This window comes from Schistosoma mansoni (assembly GCF_000237925.1).
Source record: "Schistosoma mansoni, WGS project CABG00000000 data, supercontig 0137, strain Puerto Rico, whole genome shotgun sequence".
NCBI lineage: Eukaryota > Metazoa > Platyhelminthes > Trematoda > Strigeidida > Schistosomatidae > Schistosoma > Schistosoma mansoni.
Genome location: NW_017386040.1, coordinates 671,989 through 691,074, shown reverse-complemented (window position 1 = coordinate 691,074; position 19,086 = coordinate 671,989). Strand labels below are relative to the sequence as shown.

Sequence of the window (19,086 nt, the reverse complement as noted above, 5' to 3'; positions counted from 1 at the left end):
ACCTTGACGAGGATCGGTAAACTGGTATACATACAGTGATCCGACTGTCAGAGGATTTGGATAGAACTGAGTGACATTTCACTGGCCCTATATATGTGGTTCAGAACTTACAAAATCGTGACTTCGCAAGTTTGATAAGCAAGCTATGCTGTCGGTTCATCAAAATTTAGTAACGTTTTTCTAAAGGGTTGAGACAAAAGATTTCGTTCGTGAATGTTTTTCAGACACTTAGGTAAGAAATATTTTGAAACTAGAAACTTCAAAAAAGTGTAAAAAGAATTCTCAACTAATCATAACACGGACAAGCGAAAATTGATGAACAACATTCAAGGCCTTGAATCAATGTTTTATGGCAATTAAAACGAGATTACTAAAAACGTGAGAATGAATGTTAGGTTACCATGTTTGTGATTTTGCGACTGACATGACTAATTTTCTTCGAGTGAATTTCGAAGACCATCAGAAACCACAGTTGAATAAATTTAAATCACTATATTTCTTTCCCAAGGAGTGGTGTGTTTCTGCAATTACCTGAATAAATATCTATCAAATCTTCACAAGCTCTTGTAAAGGAAATTGAATGGTTATAGAATTACAGGAGTCACTCGACTTACTACTCCTCATTTTCGAGAACTAAGTATGTTGTTTTATTCTTAAGAAGAAAAAGCTATCTTGTCATTCCCACTTGTGATGGAGAAGATCAACGGCAAGGGTGAATCATGCGATCGTCCGAAATTCACTAAACCTGGTTTTTCAGTCGAGATTTCACGATGAAGAAAACCATTAGACATAAACGAAGTCATCAGGACAAACTAAGTAGCTGGAAAGTTGATTTTACTCTAAACTCTCATAACCTAGTTCACAACGACAGCGACGGCATCGAAACCAAATTTTATAGTTAAGAGAAATCAATAAAAATAAGTTCCTTAGTTAATAATCACTTTCACCACTATTCCTAATCAATTCATAATTGACCCTCTAGGTCAAATAACATGACTTCATTTACGCACACTATAAAAAGAACAGTGATATTTTTCCTCTGAGTATATTTTATAGTATTGATTGTTAAATTACGCATCACGACTGTTGTTTTTGCTTTCATTGAATTTATTTAACCTACAGTAATCTCCAAAAGGGTGGTTTTTTCTAGAGACGTTTATCATCTATACATCTCGCGTACATATACAAAAAACAAAGGGCACTGGTATTTATTTTTAATCGTTCAGTATATCGTTTAGTACTGTCGGTATCCAAAGGCGTTAAGGTCTTCTTGTAACTACCAAAGTCGGATGCTTTTAGTGCTGTTAGGTGCAGTTATATGCAAACCTCTGTTTTTGTTTGTGTTCAATGTCTATCACCTATCAAATCTTAAAAGACACTTTTCTAGAGATCAGTTTTCGTCGTTTTTCCTTCCTATGAGGTAAAGTAACAAATTTATGGCGTAAGTAAAACATCATTGTGGCGGATCTGCATACTATTTCCCTGTCAACGATGGGATGCAATGTGACAACTGCAATTAGTGGCATCACAGTGTATGCAGCGGACTCATACCGCTTGCGTATAAAAGACGCTGCAAGCCGTTGTCACATTGGCTATGCAAAGCATGTTGTTCTACAAAGTCTCTGCTGATTCTTGAGGAGATTGCTCAGCTAAATACAGCTAGATAGGCAGATAGCAGTAGATGAGCAGAATTCTGCTTTCGAGGAAATAGCGAGCGTTTTCGTGAGCCCAGCTCTTGATTTGAATGAGATCATAAGAGTGTACCCCACTAGGGAGGCGGATTACAAACATAACGATGTAAGCATTGTTACATGTGAACTGGTGCATTGCAGACTGAAATGTAGACGGCAAGATATAGAATTATTTGTAGTATATCTCAGTTCAGAATGTGTATAGGTGACTTCCAACTAGGTAAGGCTCTGGTGTAACAAGGGTAAAAGCCTTATAGTAGGCGACTTTAATACACCGTATATAAACTGGGTAAACTTAGAAGTACAGCCATCGATAACGTCGTTTGAATGCAAACTATTAGAAACCTCAATTGCACTAGCTTTATTACAGCACATTAGAGAGCCCACCGGATATGGTTTACGAAGCTCCTTGTCTCTCTTAGACTTAGTCTTTACAGACGGTGATGATATCGGTCAAATGACTTTCCTCACACCTCTAGGGAGAAGTGATCGTGCAGTCATTTTATTCGAGTTCATGGCTGAGATGGCCTTTCAAAAAGTTGTGCCGGACCGTCCTGACATACGGAAGGCGGACATACGGCGACGAACTCTGCGATATCAGCCGAAAACTGGGTCATTCACTCAAGGGCATCAGTAGAAGAGGCACGAACTTATTTCAGGTAGTTATACAGTCAGGTAACTCAGCCACACATAACCTGGACTGTCCCTAAGAAGGAGCATGGCCATCTCTGGATAGGCTGGGATATTCGACGTTTACCAAGACAAAAGAAGTCTTGGAACGTTGCCATCAACCTTGGCACAGCAAATACTATGGAACGCTACAGAATGGTAAGAAATAAGTGCATAATTAAAATCCGGGAATCTCAGAGAAAATCTGAAATACAATTCCCACAATCGGCAATCAAGCAGCCTAAGAGACTATCGTAGAATCCATTTTGAACGTTTCGTATGTGAAAATCCCTCCATGCATACATCCATAGCTTCTTCTCAATGGTTTCGTTGTTTGTACATTACTGTTAGTATTTTTGATGCCATTTTTGTATTGTGGTGTTTCATTTCATAATAGTTTTCTCAGTTTTTTCTGTTGCTTTTATTGGGTTTCTATATTTCTTCTTGAACTGTATCTAATTTGTTTTAATTGTTATTATTCTGGTGGCTGCCATATTGACTGTTCGCTCTTTGGTTGTGCTGTTTGATATTGACTGGGATCGTGCATTTTGGTTGTAAATTGGAGCACTTTCCCAGAATTTGAAACACTTTGTGTTATAGAACTGCCGCTCAAACGGAATTTTACTTGATCTATCCAGAAAGGATAGAATAACACTTACTTTTTGGTGTGTTCGATTGTTTATTTTGGGATGAATTGTTGGTTGAATAACTGTGTGGTAATATTTGTTTAGAACAGTTGTTACCCAAAACACCTTGTTCTGATTTCGATTGAGTCACGCGTCAATAAACCTATTCCCCAGTTATTTTTCAATCTAAGTTAGGCTTCGATCTAACAACTATTCTCGTACATAAATTATAAAACAAGAATGCAGCATTGGATTCCCAACGTAATTGAGAAATGCAGTGGATCCGAAATGATAGAGGACAATTAGGAAAACCAGCAAGCGCTATGGTTTCAGAAAAAGCTTATCTTGCACAACAAATCTACTTATAGCAAGGGAGTAATGGTTAAAGACTCTAGACAACGGAAAATCAGTGGATGCTGTCTATATAGTCTTTGGTGAATTATTTGACTGGGTGTCCACAGATAGACTGTTATTGAAGCTAGAAAATCTCCGCATTTCTAGACCTCTCTTAAAATGGCTTAAGGACTTCCTGATAAGTCGTAGACAGAAAGTAAGAGTAATTTCGATGAGCTCCACCTAAAGACCAGTATTTAGTGGACTACCTCAAGATTCTGTCCTAGGTCCTTCGCTTTTTATATTGCATGTAAATGATCTCCAAAGTATAGTCGGTTCCCCATTTTTATTGTACACTGACGATTTAAAAATCTGTCGAGAAATATTCGGAGACGCAGATGCACGCGCACTTCATGCAGACTTAAATATTATGATTAACTGGTCTAAAGGGTGGCTGATGCCTATCAATGCGGCAAAGCGTGTCTACTTGCATATTGGGGATACAAAGATAAATAGGTACAGCATAGGAGGAGTGCCAATACCCGTGGTCGGTCTCATAAGTATCTTGAGGTGGCAGTGAGTCATGATCTTAAGACCGCGGCTTATTGTCAGGAGGTTGCAGCCAAGGGGTTTAGAACCTAATAGGTTTTGAGATGGACATTAGCCAAGTTAGATACCATCATGCTCAGCACAGTATACACAACCTTAATGAGAACTAAGCTTGAAAACTGCGTTCAGGCTAAAAGCCTCTGTTTAAAAGTTGACTCGGATATCCCGGGAAAAATAAGGAAGGCAGCTATTCGTGCAATTCCGGAATTCCGGGGTTTACCATACAAAGAACGACTTGGAAAGCTAGACCTCTTTTCTCTGTCCTATCGCAGATTAAGAGGTGATCTGATTTTAATGTATAGGATATTAGGAAGTGATTTTGAACCTAATATATCCTTTTTTCCTCCCTCTAGACCGGGACATCTTAGAGGACGTAGCATGCGAGTAGAAAAGCCAAGAACGACCAAAATATCCGTGGCATACAGGTTTTCATATCGAGTCATCAATTCGAGGACCGCGTTACCGGAAGCTGTGGTGTCTGCGTCTTCAATCGACCCATTCAAGAGAAGAATAAACACTCGCAGAAACATACTAGAAAAGGAATAACATAGGACGTAGGCCTTCTGTCCTTAACACAAATCCAATATCTGTTTTTTATGTGATTCTGAAGGTCGTTACGTTTTTGAATTCAGGGTCATTAGACTGGCTCTTGAAGTAGACTACTTGCCTCACTAAATTTTGTGATATTAAACTATCAAAGCTTGATGGACATCTATGAACTAGTCAGCGTATTCCTTCTTTGCTGTGTTTGGTAATCCACATCGTACTATTCACTGTGTAGGTGCAAATACGAGTTTTGGTCAGTTTCAGTTTCATCACGTGTTGGCTCTTAGTTTTCACATATTGACTTGTCGTTAGCTTAGGTATACCTCTTAAGCCTGATGGTGGTCCTTTTCAAGCTTAAAAATTTGTAGATGGATGTCGGGTGTATTTACTTCAAATCGGGTGTACAGACACCTAGCTAACGAGTCTCATAGAAACAATTCTGTTATTCCGTTTTTCACTGTGCCTTCAACATTTTCCAGCTTAGAACTAAATATATCAATATATTTGTAAGTGATTACCCGTTTTAATGGCTTAGGACTTCAGATTGCTACCAAACTTGCTTCGTTATCCAAAATAAACACAGAGTCTATCAATCCTTCGGCCCGTATTTTTTCAAAAAAATTCATTTGTTTTATAAAGTCTGTATCGTAATATCGCACAGATGGTTTTAGGCAATACAATGTTGAAATAGTTGACATTAAATATCGACTCCGATTTGAAACGTTATTGAGTATAACTTGTTTCTGGAACTCATTATTTTGATCATATTTTGTGTTTCGAAACGATTGGATGATGGCTTTCTTGTAAATTAAGCAGTAAAAATATGATTTATGGACGAATCACTCAGAGTTAATATTGAAAGTTTTGGATTTTGGCGCGAAATTCATTTGGCTAAATCCTATTGCCGATGTTAGTTCGTGATAAAAAAAACCCTGAATCGAGCTCCTAATCCTAACGTACAACTATAAACTTTATTCCCGATTCCTCACACTTGTTTATAAAATGGTAAGTGAACATTACCAAGGTCAATGCAGTGTCACTCAAAGGTTGTCCGTAAATTGTAGTCTAACTGAATAAACTATTACGGTCATTACTTTAGGATTTAAGTTCAGTCAATCAGTCAGCCACAACGTAGGACCAGGCACATTTATGAATCGGTCCAAGTTGCCATACCTCGTTAGTATAACAAGATGAATACCGGATTCATAGAAGTAGTTAATTTAGTGGTGGTAGTATATAAAGATAGGTTGTATATAAGGATATAGTATAGGAAGGAAGAAAGTTATGAAGCAATTTTAATCTTAAGGTTTAAGGGAAGATAAAGAGTGTATACACCTACGTCTTGGTGCCTTGGTTAGTTTACTTCAGGTTCCGTTCTGGTTACATTGAAGTTCTTGTGTTCCTCTTCTATTTAAGTTCAGGTTATAGGAATTAGTGTCATGAGTATTCAGGTTAGAAGCTAGAGTTAAGGAGTTTTATCTTTAGCAGTTAGACTAAATCCGATTTCAAGTTAGTAGAGATTTGTAGCGTAGGTGGATGATTTAGGTGTAGTTTTGTTCTCTGAGCTGGATGGTTTGGTCTTGGAGCTTTCATTGTTCTTCTAAACAACACCAGCACATAATTCAGATAGAATTTCGTTTATCGTGTCAAAACGTTTAGTCCTCTATAGTTTCATCGCTGCTTTGTGTTCTAAAACCACTTTATAAATCTCCATTTCGATTGGCTGTTTTCTGACTAGTTAATGTCTACGTCGCTTAAGGCCGTCTGTATAGTATAGTTTTGCTGATTCTGCATCAAAGTAAGTACCGAATTTGACTTGATTTCTGTCTTTTGGTTCTACAATAAGTTTCTGAACTCTATCAGGTTCCTAACGATTCACTTTGTTGATATAACATGTACTGATTTGTTATCTAAATATTTCCTAGAATGCTAGTTTTCGGAAAATACACATCTTTGAAAGGTTATTGTTTTCTTTCCATCAAAAACCAAGAAATGTTAGTTTTCAGTCTCCACATTCGACCCTTCTAGTGAATTTGATACTTTCTGATGCACTATTGTTATGCATAGAAAGTTCATCTTATTCATCTCTTTTTGTAATGAAAGTGTCATCCACATACTTTAGCGAGATTTTAGGTAGAATTATACGTTTTGAGATTGCGTTTGCCTCCGATGAATGCATGAATAAGTTAAAAACATTTTAGTGGACTCGTGATCTCAAAGCTGCATCTGTCCATTTGTAAAGATATCAAAACCCTAATAAAGTAAAACCTGATCATAATTTTAAGGCATTAAAACTATCAAAGGGATTTATTAAAGATTTGTACTTATAATTAGTGTTAAATTCTAGGTAACTATGTATAGTATTCAGTACTTTATTAGGGGAAACATCAATGAATAGGCAACAGACATTAAAACTTGCCATTAATCCATCTTCAATATGGGTGGAATTAGTAATTTATTTGAATTTAATTGAACCTTTGATCCAAGAGTCCACTTCCATTTCATATAATTTAAAAACTCTGGCTAAGTATTTTCAACAATATGTTGTTGAAATTTGCTATTGACTCCTGTTCTTAGAGGCACATTTGTCTCATGAGTTTTTGTTATTTCATAGAATCTATAAAGACTTCAGCTTTTTGGAGAATGAGTGGACCACAATGAAGATCCTAGTATAGCTTTTTGTAATCTATGCTGTTTTGCTTCTTCCAGTCTTTAGTTTGTTCAACATGTTTCGGCATTTATTTTCTCGGTTTTTTTATGTTGTCCATAGTGGAGATATCCATTAGCTTTTCTTTTATAACCAATCCTCTCCAAAATAACCTTAGTGTTTCCCTCATCTGCCTCTATAAAGACAATTCTTTTGTCTTGATGTAATTGTCTGAGTGGGTACTTTTCATCTTTGCATAAGTCAACAACTGTTGGAGATCGAGGTTGATTTCAGTTGGTTAGCATGACGTATCCAAACTTCTGAGCCAACTGACACCTCAAAAACCACATTCCCTTTCTTTCTCACGATCCGACCAGTTGTCCATGAAGGATGTTTTCCTCGATAGTCCATAGCAATTACCTTTTGACCCACGCTGAACAATCGTTTTTGTGCCCCATGATGACGATTGTACTGTTTCTCCGTCATCATGTTTCGTTGCGGCTTAAGAACTGGAGTCGGACGGATAACATCGAAATGTGTCCTTATTTTTCTGCCAAGTAACGCTTCCGCTGGAGACCCCATTTGTTGTTTGAGAGTTCGGTGTAGAACGGTAGATAAACAGGAACCTCTCTAAGATCTTTTCGGTGGTACCCTCCCCTCTTGATTTTTTAGAGCATTTTTGAACGTACTAACAAAACGTTCTACCTGGCCATTCGATTGCGGATGGAATGGTGTTCGGATATTCCTGATTCCGTTCTGCCGACAAAATTCTGAAAAGTCTTTTCCGACTTCGTCTGACGACACTGGAGTGCTTCGAATTGCCGCTGCTGCTAAACTCCGTATTTCTGGAACCTTTTTACCTGTCTTTTTTGCATATGGAGTGGTGTCTAACGATGGACACGACATGTTATAAACGCTGTTGATGGGTATATCCATTAATCCAAGCTTTTCTAACATATCTAGAGCAAGTAGATCAAGGTTTGGTCGTTCTGTTAGATAACATACCCCTTTACAGCTATTTCCATTGAAGGAAAATTCACATTGTAATTCGCCAACTAGTTTTAGTACGCCTCCAGATGCATTTTTAGCCGTTTTTTTCGATGGCTTCATTGGCGGCTTTCCCAGCAAGTTATACGTCTCTCTAGACACTAGAGTAATATCGGATGCTGTATCAATTTGAAGACGAGCCGCTACGCCATTAATCTGGATCGTAACATACTTTCTCCGAATGTCATAGTCTGTTTGAAAAGCTGCTACCAGAGAAATAGATTTAGACGCAGCTGATTTCACCACACGTGAAAGACGTTTATACTTTTTCTTGGGCTGGGACGTATGATTCGGTGGACAATGGCCTTCTTTATGTCTACGTCTGTTGCACACCTGACATTTATGCTTCTTAAATGGACAGAATCGTACATAATGCCAATCGCCGCATAACCAACAGGCATCCGTTGGTTTGTTATGAGTTTTATTGGGCTTCTGACTTTTTAACCTAGTCATAGCATTTACACTACTGCAGGTTAAATTAGAATTTACCTGTTCAATTAACTGATTGTCGTGTCTGATGTTTTGTAGTCGTTTACACTCATCTGTCAATGTCTTGAGTGTGACGTTTGGGTCTTGATCCCAACGAGTTAGAAGTCTGGTTCTAATTTCAGCATCTTGTGGTGACTGCAGAGCTTTGATAAATATAAGGCATTTAAATTGATCTTCTGTCAACGAGCGTAACTTGAACCGTTCACACTCTCTGTTGATGACGTCTGCTAGAGCACCATATTCATTGGCTTCACGTTTCACCAAATTCAGACACTGATATCGATTACTAAACAATGAGGAAGATTCACCGAATATCTCTGACAATTGCGTTACTGTCTCCTCGAAACTGAGCTCTCGAGGTAACTTTGGCAATATATGTTCAGCATAACGTGCATGTTCATTGCTTCCCAACTTACGCATCAACAACCGAGTCTTCCATGCGTCATCTTGTTGACAGAATTCTATTCTAAATGTATCTTCCCAACGCTTGAACCACTTGAGAAAGGTATTTCCACTTTCGGGATCATATATGAATTCTGGGATGCTGCTAGCAACTGCATCACAAGAAGTACTTGAAACAGCATGTGAACTCGAGTTTTGGATGCTAAACTGTTGCATCAGAGTCTCCAACAACCGCATTTGTGCATCAAGTTGTGCTTGCTGTTGTTGTAGTATTCGGCTGAGCTGGTCATCTGATATAGGCATTTTGAATGAATTTTCCTTTTTCCTCGTCGCCACTGTTATAATTGTATTTTTGCTATATAAACGACCCAGCTATTCCTATTGCTTAGTATTCTTATACAATGACACTCAACAAGACCCCAAAATCAGAACACGTTGAACAGGAATCACTGATCTGAATAACGTTCATATATTTATAGTATATACATAAGAAGCTTCTAGATTTTTCTCCAATAATATGCCCGGGCTGATCGGTTTAGAATTAGCCAATCAGCGCGCAGCAACACCATCATGCATAAAACATGCTTTAATCCAATCTATGTCCCACTAACAACAACATTAAGTTTTCAGCGGAACAACGTGACTAAGATTTTATTTCTCATTACATTCGCTTATTCATCATGAATACTGTTAAAAGTAACCTCAACCGACGAAATGATTTCAGAAGCCAACAAACTTAATTCGTTTATACCGAAATTAAGATCTTTTAAGCAGTAGAAGTTCATTTCTACTCAAATGTCTGTCTGATAGGTTTACGATCATTTTGTCGATATCTAGACCTATCAATATTTTCAATTTCATCGTTGTTGTTTCAACTCATGCTTAAGCATTTGTTTAAACTTCCTCATTTGATTCTTTTTGGATATATGATAGTGAAAATTCACCTTATTTGAAGAAATTATTCATAGCTATTTTTAATTCTGTTGTTAAAATTAAAGATAAAATATTATCAACTGTAGTTATACATGAACTTAATGATTCCAAAATCAATGGATCCATGTATACTTTTTCTTAAAAAATTTCTTGTGGCTGTTGCAGCAGCCTTTATTGGATGAACAGGACTGTCTGGTGATTTGACTGCTATCTTTCCTAAATAAATATGTTAGTTTGAACAAAGTAGATTAAAGATTCAGTGATTATATCGGCTATAAGTTTACTTCAAACAAGCTGAACTTTTATGCATCTCTTCGTCTTTGGGTTTCGTAACACCCAGTAACTCTCACACATGTTAAAATCCCTGATCTATGTCTTGGAAAGAGTCAGGTGGGTCTTTTACTACCACGCCATAGACTATTGGTATATCACAGTTCACATATGCAGCTGCCAACGTAACGATATAAAGCTACTACTCGACTAACAAAGTTAGCAACAAGTAGATTAGATTCAATCGTCCCTAAAAGAGTAAGCATGCATGCAAGACCACCTTTTTTGACACAGAGTGATTATTGACTGATGCTTACCTTGGAAAAGGTATTCCACTTTATAGTATTTCAAAACATTTCACCTTATAAACACTAGTCAATTCGATGAGTGAGATGAGTGAGTAGTCTGCTTGTTGTTGGTCATTTATAAGTAACGTATATCCCGATTTAACTGTATACTATCACAACTTGTTACATCATATCGACAGTAAGATGAAGTTAGTAAAGTCAATATCAAAGTTACGGTAGTATCACTAGTAATAAAAAATTCAAGAAGAAAAAATCATTTAACCAAATAAAAACTGCAAAATAATTCTGGAACTCACGACCTAGAAATAAACAAAGGGTGAATAAATCTGCATCATAACGACCTATTATGTCTTTTGTCATCCAACTTCAACGACTGATCAAAATTATCTCATGCACCTCAACTAAGCAGTCTACGGTTATTAGCTTGACTCAGTCTAACGATCAATAACTTCATATACTGATGGCACGTTTTGATTTGGTCGCTTTTAATTCTTTACAACCTATTTAAAATTAAGACGATGTCACTTGAAGTCTAAAGATTGAAATTTTTCTCCAAGAAACATTACCCTACCTTCATGCACTGCTTTCATATGTTCATCAATGAAAAAAGTAAAGGTAGTACCAACCAATCTGACATCTCATTTCGAGTATTCTGGAGAGATGGTTTTATGATCTCATTTTATTTGTTTTGTTTCTGCCTTATCGTACTAGCCTAAACCAGCTATGACATCGAAAAATGTCGAACTTGTTATCGAAACCTGTTTAATCAGAATATAGCACCGACGTGGTTCTCATCAGTTTAATAAAGTAATGGCAGGTAATATCATTGTATATCCGGTTATTCTCATCGGTTGTTATCAATCAGACATGCGGTAAGGTCGGAGTAGCATTTAAGTAAAAATGAAGAATATTAATTCATTGAAATAAATACGTCGATAAAGGTGTACATATTCGCCTAAGAGTAATTTCCAAATAAATTTCTGTACAATTACTTCATTTTGTGGTGGTTATTCAGTGTTATGAACTGTCACCCATAAAATTACTTTCCTATAGGTGTTTCAATTCAAACCATGCTTCCAAATTTACCCATGCAATTAGTAAAGAAACTTGTGAATTTTCCGGCTGTTGTTAGACAGTCTATTATTGAATCGTGTGAAAAGCTAAAATCTATGGACTATCGTCCAATTTATGAAATTTACGATAATCTAACCGGATTGGATCGTGTTAGATCCTTACATGTTGGAGTCGCTGAAGTAAGTCATGTTTTACGATCCAATCTCTCCCTCAGTCAGTATTTTTCTGTAGACAAAATATAATGCCCTGATTCTCTTCCAGGGATAAGGTGGTCACTCTCAGGCACAACAGTAGCATTTTTTACTCCTAAAACGAGAGGTAAATGGGTTCATCAACAAAATAATACTTTGAAATTCGTTTAAAAATTCAAATCACTACTGTACAGATTGCAATTCACTTTGGTTCGCTACTTGAATCATAAATCGACTGAGAAGTGAACGTTTCTTTTTGTACCTTCTCGACTGATTGTTATACTGATGAAACACCTTTCTCTGTTTGCTTTGTTACGCTGTTTTCATAACAGTATACCGATTTCTTTTGCATGTTCGTTTTTCCTCAAATGTATAAAGCTTATGTCCTGTTATCTTAGTCTGATTTGTTCGTATTCTTTATCCCATATATATATCAGTTGAATATTTAATGACATTTTTCCAATGCTTTTACTCTTTTCCTTCAAATTATAGGCTGAAAGAAACTTTGTACAGAAACAAGTCGAAAGGAGAGCTTGTCAAACGGAAGTCTTTCAGTTAGAAGAAGCTAGAAATCGAATTAACATACAACTAGATAGTGTTAAACGTAGTGATGAAAATTTTTTGAAATTAGTTACCGAATTGCACGAGGTAAATAATCACCTGATTTCTTATCGTAATTATGCTTTGACAATGTGTTATAAATTATACGGTATTACTTACAGGTGGTTAACTTATAACTCATCTGTATATAATACCTGTTTTTTGAATTATATTGTTTACAGAAGCCGAATTAGTCAGTCACTCATAATCGATGTACAGCACGGTGCAAATATTCGTCAGCGCAAGTTCTCAAACCATGTTAGCATAACCAGATGTAATGAACATGATAAATAACAAGATTCTAAATAACAGTATTATCAATGATGTAGTGAAAGATTAAACACTGGGAATATAGTTGGAAAAGAATTAATAAAATATCCATGTAGGAATACCAAAGCTGAAAATCTGAAGGGAGATAAAGATTGAGTGCATATGTATATGCTCCACTGTAAGGCATGTTACCCAACGTCCCCAACCATTAATCTCGGTTATTGGGTGGATTCTAACTGAGTAGTATCCATTTAACAATAAGGCGTAGACCAAATTATGAATAATGGAATCATTCAAAAAACTACATATTAAATCAGAAATTTATATACATTGCACACTTGTGTAGCCATTTGGATTCAGCAGCTAACTGAATAACGTGTTAGCTTTTGAAGCGAAAGATTCTAGGCCTAAATCTCTGAGTGAAAATAAACTCCTCTCCATCTCAAAATCATATGAGCTTAGCCTGCTTCTCGCTGTTCGAAGGTGAGGGAATTTCGCCAAAAGACATGCTTCCACTGAGGGACAACTCTATTTTCTCTATGAGCGTCTTCGTCAGTATATTCTACCAACAAGTGTAAGATACAGACCACTAATCAACTGCCCGATGGAATGGAGAATAGCTGAGCAAATTAGAAGGCAAATGGTACACCTAATGGTATCTGATGCACGCTACAGGATCCACAACTACCAACGCATCATGGATGACCGGAAGAGGAAGCTACAAAGGATACCCACATCGGAACATTTGAAAATCTTGACAACAGCGATCTAGATATCAAGCAGATGACACAAAGAACAAAGAAGAAACACTTTCAAAGAAAAAGTAATTGAGATTTTTAAACCACTCATAGAAGAAAACAAACAACTGCGTGATCAACCTATCAAAACAACCTCTGACGAACATAGAAGGAAGCTTCGTCCGAAAGGGACTGAACTACGATACAAGTGATGCTTCAAAACTAGAATTCTTCGCTGCACTTTATTCATCACTCAAAAAAGTTGGAGTAAATGAAGAAAGTCAACAGGAAATAAAACAAATCATAACTAGAGAAGATATTGTCATAGTTACAGCGGACAAAGGACGACTACAGTAATTATGGACAACGTAGAATATATCAGGAAAGCCGGGGAAACTACTTGAGGACAAAAGAGCATATAAATCAATGGACAAAAATTCAATCAAATGGTTAGGCAAACCAATTTCAAGGACTTTAAACAAGCCTGTCAAAGCTGGACAAATGTCAAAGCAATATCAGTGAAGAATAAAACTCTATTCCTCCTCCTCATCAATGACACAAATCTCCCAAAGTACATGAAGCTTCAAGGTCAAAGCTTACCAGATTTCATCGATTTACGCTTAACAATACGATTTCAATTCAACAATAAAATCAACAAATAAACTAAAGGAACACCAATGGGATCACCAATATCAGGACTTATTGCAGAAGTAGTGGTTTAGAGACTGGAAGCCTCGATCTTACCAGTTATCAAGCCAAGAATGTGGATTTGTTATGTGGACGACACATTCGTCATCATTAAAAAGGACGTTCTTGAAAACACCTACAATCTGATCAACAACGTCTTCGGTAAAATAAAATTCGCAATGGAAAAGGAGTCGAACAACAAACTATCATTCTTGGATCACCAGAACCGACACAAGAAAACTGGAGACTTAAGTACATTGGAATCCGACCTGGACAGATCAGATTCTCAATTGAAGCAGCAATAACTCAAAAACCCATAAAATCAACTGCGTCAGCAATAACTAGTCAAGATCGAGGTCGTCAGGACAAGCTGTGAGTCATATGTGGATAAATTTGAACACTTCACTTCTACCTGAAGTTTGTGCTGATGATGTTGTTCAGAAGAACAACGAAAGGTAAACAACCAAGCCATGCAGCTGACTAGTCTTAAATTGGGTGAAACCTGCATCCGAGATCCTTTTGTTAGCTACATCCCATCTGTTCTTTATAAATGTCATATGATTTTGAAGTATTGCAGTCTTCCAAACTGCATCTGCTCAGAAAGATAAATTTATTTAAATAAATGTCAGAATAGTAGTAGTGACATTATTAGCGATAGTGAGAGAGCGGATGAATGTGTTTAATGGAAAAAAATTATGACAATTTTCAAATTCACGATCATAGTAAAGAGGAAAGATGAATATATCTATGCCATTTCAACTGATTATCAGTCATGTGCCCTAACATCTCCAACAATTGGTCATGATCACCTCATAAACCTCAACCAGGTAGTCTGCTTAAATCTATACGCCTCAATCTAGCAGTCAATGACTTAATGGACTGATGCCACCTTTCGGTCTGACCGTCTCGAGCTTTCTTCCAACCTAACACATCCAGGCAGTCGATAGTCGAATATACTTAATATTTATATATATATATCCCAATCATTTCATTCGCTAAAGATTCACCACCTCGTCACTCAAATCAACTATTGTATTGAATATGATTTCATTTTCTGACTAAGATATACACCTATTCATGGTTTTCTCATAGTTGAAAAGATAAGTGAAGTGTCTTTCTCTTGTTTTTATGTGATCACTTTTAGCTTTCACGTCAACACCAACAAGCTCGTGATAAGTTAACGTCTATTGAATTAGCTGAACAAGTAACATTTGAACAATTCTCTAGTATTTTACGTCATTCACAAGCTGAAGAACGTATTCAGGCTAGTCGAATGCGACAATGGACTGTTGGATTCAGTTTAGCTGCTGGTTTGATTGGTTTTAGCGCTACATGGATACGTTTTCGTCAACTTGACAAACAAAATGCATCATCACTTCACTTAACTTCTGCTACCAGTCAAGTATGTTTATTTAGCCTAGTTTATGTAGAATGGATTAGGTTTTAATGTGTACGAATGAGTTTGAGCTTTTTTTTTCCATAATGACCGTACGGTTCTCAAGCCATTTTTTCTTTTAACTAATCAGCAGAGAGCCTGTATCAATCAAATGTGTTTCGTAACAGAACTAAGAAAAACGTGTTAGAATTCAATGATTTTAAGAAGATAAATAGTTTTCCAAAGCTTATTATCAGTTTTCTCATGTTATTATTGAACTATATTTACATAACACTATTGATCTGGATAGGAGTTCATTCATACTAAATGTTTCCTTTTAAGTCTTTCTCGTAACTTTAAATAATCATCACTCATAAAATCTGCTTTAATTAATTTATTGAGGAGTTACAAAGGTAAAATTATCAACAAACTATCATTGTAAGCAAAGATAGATAGTGGCTAGCAGTGGAATTCAAGACGCGCGTTTCGTCCTATTTTGGACTTGTCATCTTTGCTTACAATGCTTGTGAATTAAGGCTATATCGAGGCAATACGCTCAGTATGCACATATGCCAATTAGAGACTGACCAGTTGCAATCCTAACACATCGATGGAAAGATTCAAACAAACAATACTAAATGAATTTAAACTATCATTGTAACTATTACTAATATGAAGTTGTATGCAAAAATCACTGTCTCTTTCGGTATTTCTACTTTACCAGTGTTGTATCTCGAACTTAGATTCTTAGTCTATCGCACAATACTTGAGCACACGAACGCTGGAACCCTCCCAAGTCACAAATCAAAAGACAGAAGACAAGTTGAAGGAATGTTATTCCAAACAGTGTCGAATATGGTACAAAATTATCAGGTATTTATAGTTTTTAGTAGAAACAAAATCATCATTATAGTTATCCAATCCGCAGACAGGGAGTTATCAGCATTGTCCAATAGGGAAGCTCCACGTGGCAATTCTGGAATATTCTTCCAAGAGCTGATTGGATGGAATATGTTGGGCTCCTTCTGGGCTTCCTAGAGCCTCATCGACTTCACCTGTGGACCATCCTCACAACCAGGCTGTATGTTATTCCAATGAACCACTAATAAAATAATGTTTTTTGTGATTTCACTATAACACAAAAGCGGAACCAGTTTCCTTGATTCTGAATGACTCGTCCCGTAACCAATGTTATCGGTATGGGGTTGTGGAGATTGTTGAATTTTGATATCACTAACCGATGTAAGTTAGACAACGATTGAGCACCTAGAAACACTAGACTTTTGTTTCGTCCTAGTATGAGACTCTTTGTCAGTTCACAGTGAACGTGATGGGAGACCGTCCAGCGCTTCCAGAATTTCGATGGTTGTCTAACTTAAATTAGCTCGTGATATCAATGAGCTTCAAAAAATTTTCACAACCCTATATTGATTATTATCATGTGCTCATTAGTGACTAACTTCGAGAGGAAATTCCTGGAGCTCTAATGACAAGCCGTGACGAGTGGAGTTGAACTGTATCAGCTGTGAGGAAGTTACCCACCAAAAATGGTCGTGCAATGTTAATAATTGGTTGAAATTAGATTTTTACACCATTAGATACTACCTCAACTGTCTAGATGTTAGGGGTTCGAACGCGAAACTGAAGGTTTTAGGTCATATTCCTGGTTGCGGGGTCGTGGATGAACAGTGGTGAAGTGTCCCATACTGACACGAAACGGCCGTCTAGTGCTTCTAGGTTTTCAATGATTGTCTATCTTACATCGGTTCGTAAAATCAATAAGAAATTGTGATTAAAATTACGGTATTGTTTCCATCTATTAATACCTGTATAAACATAAGTTAATAACTTGGTAGAATTTCGTAAGGTTGTTTTATGTCTACTTATAATGAGAATTCAATTATCATTCATATGCACTAATTAGGAAATTTTATCTGTGGACTTCAAAGGACTTTATTTTTTGTTGTCTTTGATTTGTCTCATCTTAGCCAACTACTGAGTACTCCTTCCAAGATATAACTTCCTCTCTTCACTCATCCAATCAGGTAGGCTGCATTAATTTTTGTTTGTAGAGGGTAACTTTGATATTTTATAAAATTTGCAGCTAACTTGTAGGTTAATAGTTGATGGATATGAAGAGCTTGTTAAAGTAGTTGGAGGTAGTTGACAAAAAACTTTGTCACTTACATTAGTGGTTAAAACATTGCAACTTGATCGATAGAATTCAATCACCATTAAAATATTGGATAAACATAACATCAGTCACTCTCTTCAGCTGATATTAGCTTATGATGATGATGACGTACCGAAAGAGTCTACTTGTACTATATACCTGTACTCACATGATACTACACTATCAAATGATAAACGATAAACATGGCACATTGTTACAGTGTGGTCTATGTTATTTATGTTGACAGATATAGGTAGTATGTGGCACCTATCGAACGTGGAGTGCATGCCTACAGAAGATTGGGAAGATTCAATTGAAGAAAACAGAAAGTAACTGTAATAACAACGGAATTAACAGAATCACAAAGCATGTAAAGGACAGCTGATGGTAGATGTGCAAATTATGTAGTTGATGTATAGTTTTCATATTTTGCCAAAACACTGTAATTTTGCACTAAAGAAGAAATTGGCCATCCCCACTTGAGTGTTTGTTCACTACACTAGGACATTGATTGTGCGCTCGCTCCAAATCTCAGCTTCCATGTCCTTTAGGTGGTTAAAAGGACAAATTATATATATGATATGCTGAATGCTAATACGAGTTCACCTTACTCGTTAAACGGAACGAATGTCAAGACACAGTGAAACGATAGGCTATTCTGATCCGTTGTCCTCGGCCCCACTAACTAGAGTGAGAAGTCCAAGTTGGAAGTGGGGAAGATATATTCCGTAAGCAGCCAGAAGCACAAGCAATCACAACAGGAAGAAATCAAGCGTATATATACAACATGAAATTGTCCTTGGGAAGCGTTACAAAATAGCATACTAAAAGACACAACGGACCAATAGCGTTTAAGGTTTTCCCAAGTGGGAAATACGACATGAAGGTTAAAAGAGGTCTTTTGGCGCGAAAACAAAGAAATTCAAATTTTCACAATAAAATAACAAAAATAAGTCATTTACCAAGTGAGTTTCGGGGATCTAACATCCCCAACAATATACCGATGATTTGTGTACTTGACTGCTCAGTTTTATCAGTTACAGCTTCCAAGTTATTCGTCAGTTTTTTCAATTGGATTGCTGGTTAGGCAACCGTTTAAGAAGCCTGGATATTGGAATCGAGTGTCGTGGTTTGAATGTAACAGATAAAAATTCAACGTTTTCTAACATGACAACTTACATTCTCCTATTTCTCTAAATTCTATCGATTGATAAGTGTTATATAATTTCTAAGTTATATCCATGTTTTTCAATACAAAAATTAATCCTTTCTAACTGAGTAGATTTATAAGAATTAGTTCTCCCTATAAATTTCCATCTCGAATTGTGACATAAGCTGGCATTCTCTATTTCTGGAAATATCATGATAGCTTCGGCAATGCTAGAAGTCCTATATCTTTTAACAGCTAT

The 19,086-nt window shown here is 36.6% G+C and overlaps 1 protein-coding gene across 1 annotated transcript; it reads left to right on the top strand.

Annotated features, from left to right (window-relative positions):
• The first annotated feature begins 11,639 nt into the window (after window positions 1-11,639).
• Smp_064280 (hypothetical protein) lies at window positions 11,640-18,206 on the top strand. Its single transcript, XM_018788931.1, has 5 exons — window positions 11,640-11,823; window positions 12,328-12,483; window positions 15,274-15,531; window positions 17,493-17,549; window positions 17,925-18,206. Exons 1-5 carry the CDS (start codon window positions 11,641-11,643, stop codon window positions 17,928-17,930), a joined length of 660 nt encoding a protein of 219 aa, XP_018646512.1. The 5' UTR covers window position 11,640; the 3' UTR covers window positions 17,931-18,206.
• The last annotated feature ends 880 nt before the right edge of the window (window positions 18,207-19,086 follow it).

What these genes read in the sequence shown, in the direction of transcription:
- Smp_064280 (XM_018788931.1), top strand. Translation starts at nt 11,641, where the DNA reads ATGCTTCCAAATTTACCCATGCAATTAGTAAAGAAACTTGTGAATTTT. An exon ending in TACATGTTGGAGTCGCTGAA is followed by an intron (nt 11,824 to 12,327) that starts GTAAGTCATGTT and finishes TTCAAATTATAG; the next exon opens with GCTGAAAGAAACTTTGTACA. An exon ending in TAACTTCTGCTACCAGTCAA is followed by an intron (nt 15,532 to 17,492) that starts GTATGTTTATTT and finishes GTCTCATCTTAG; the next exon opens with CCAACTACTGAGTACTCCTT.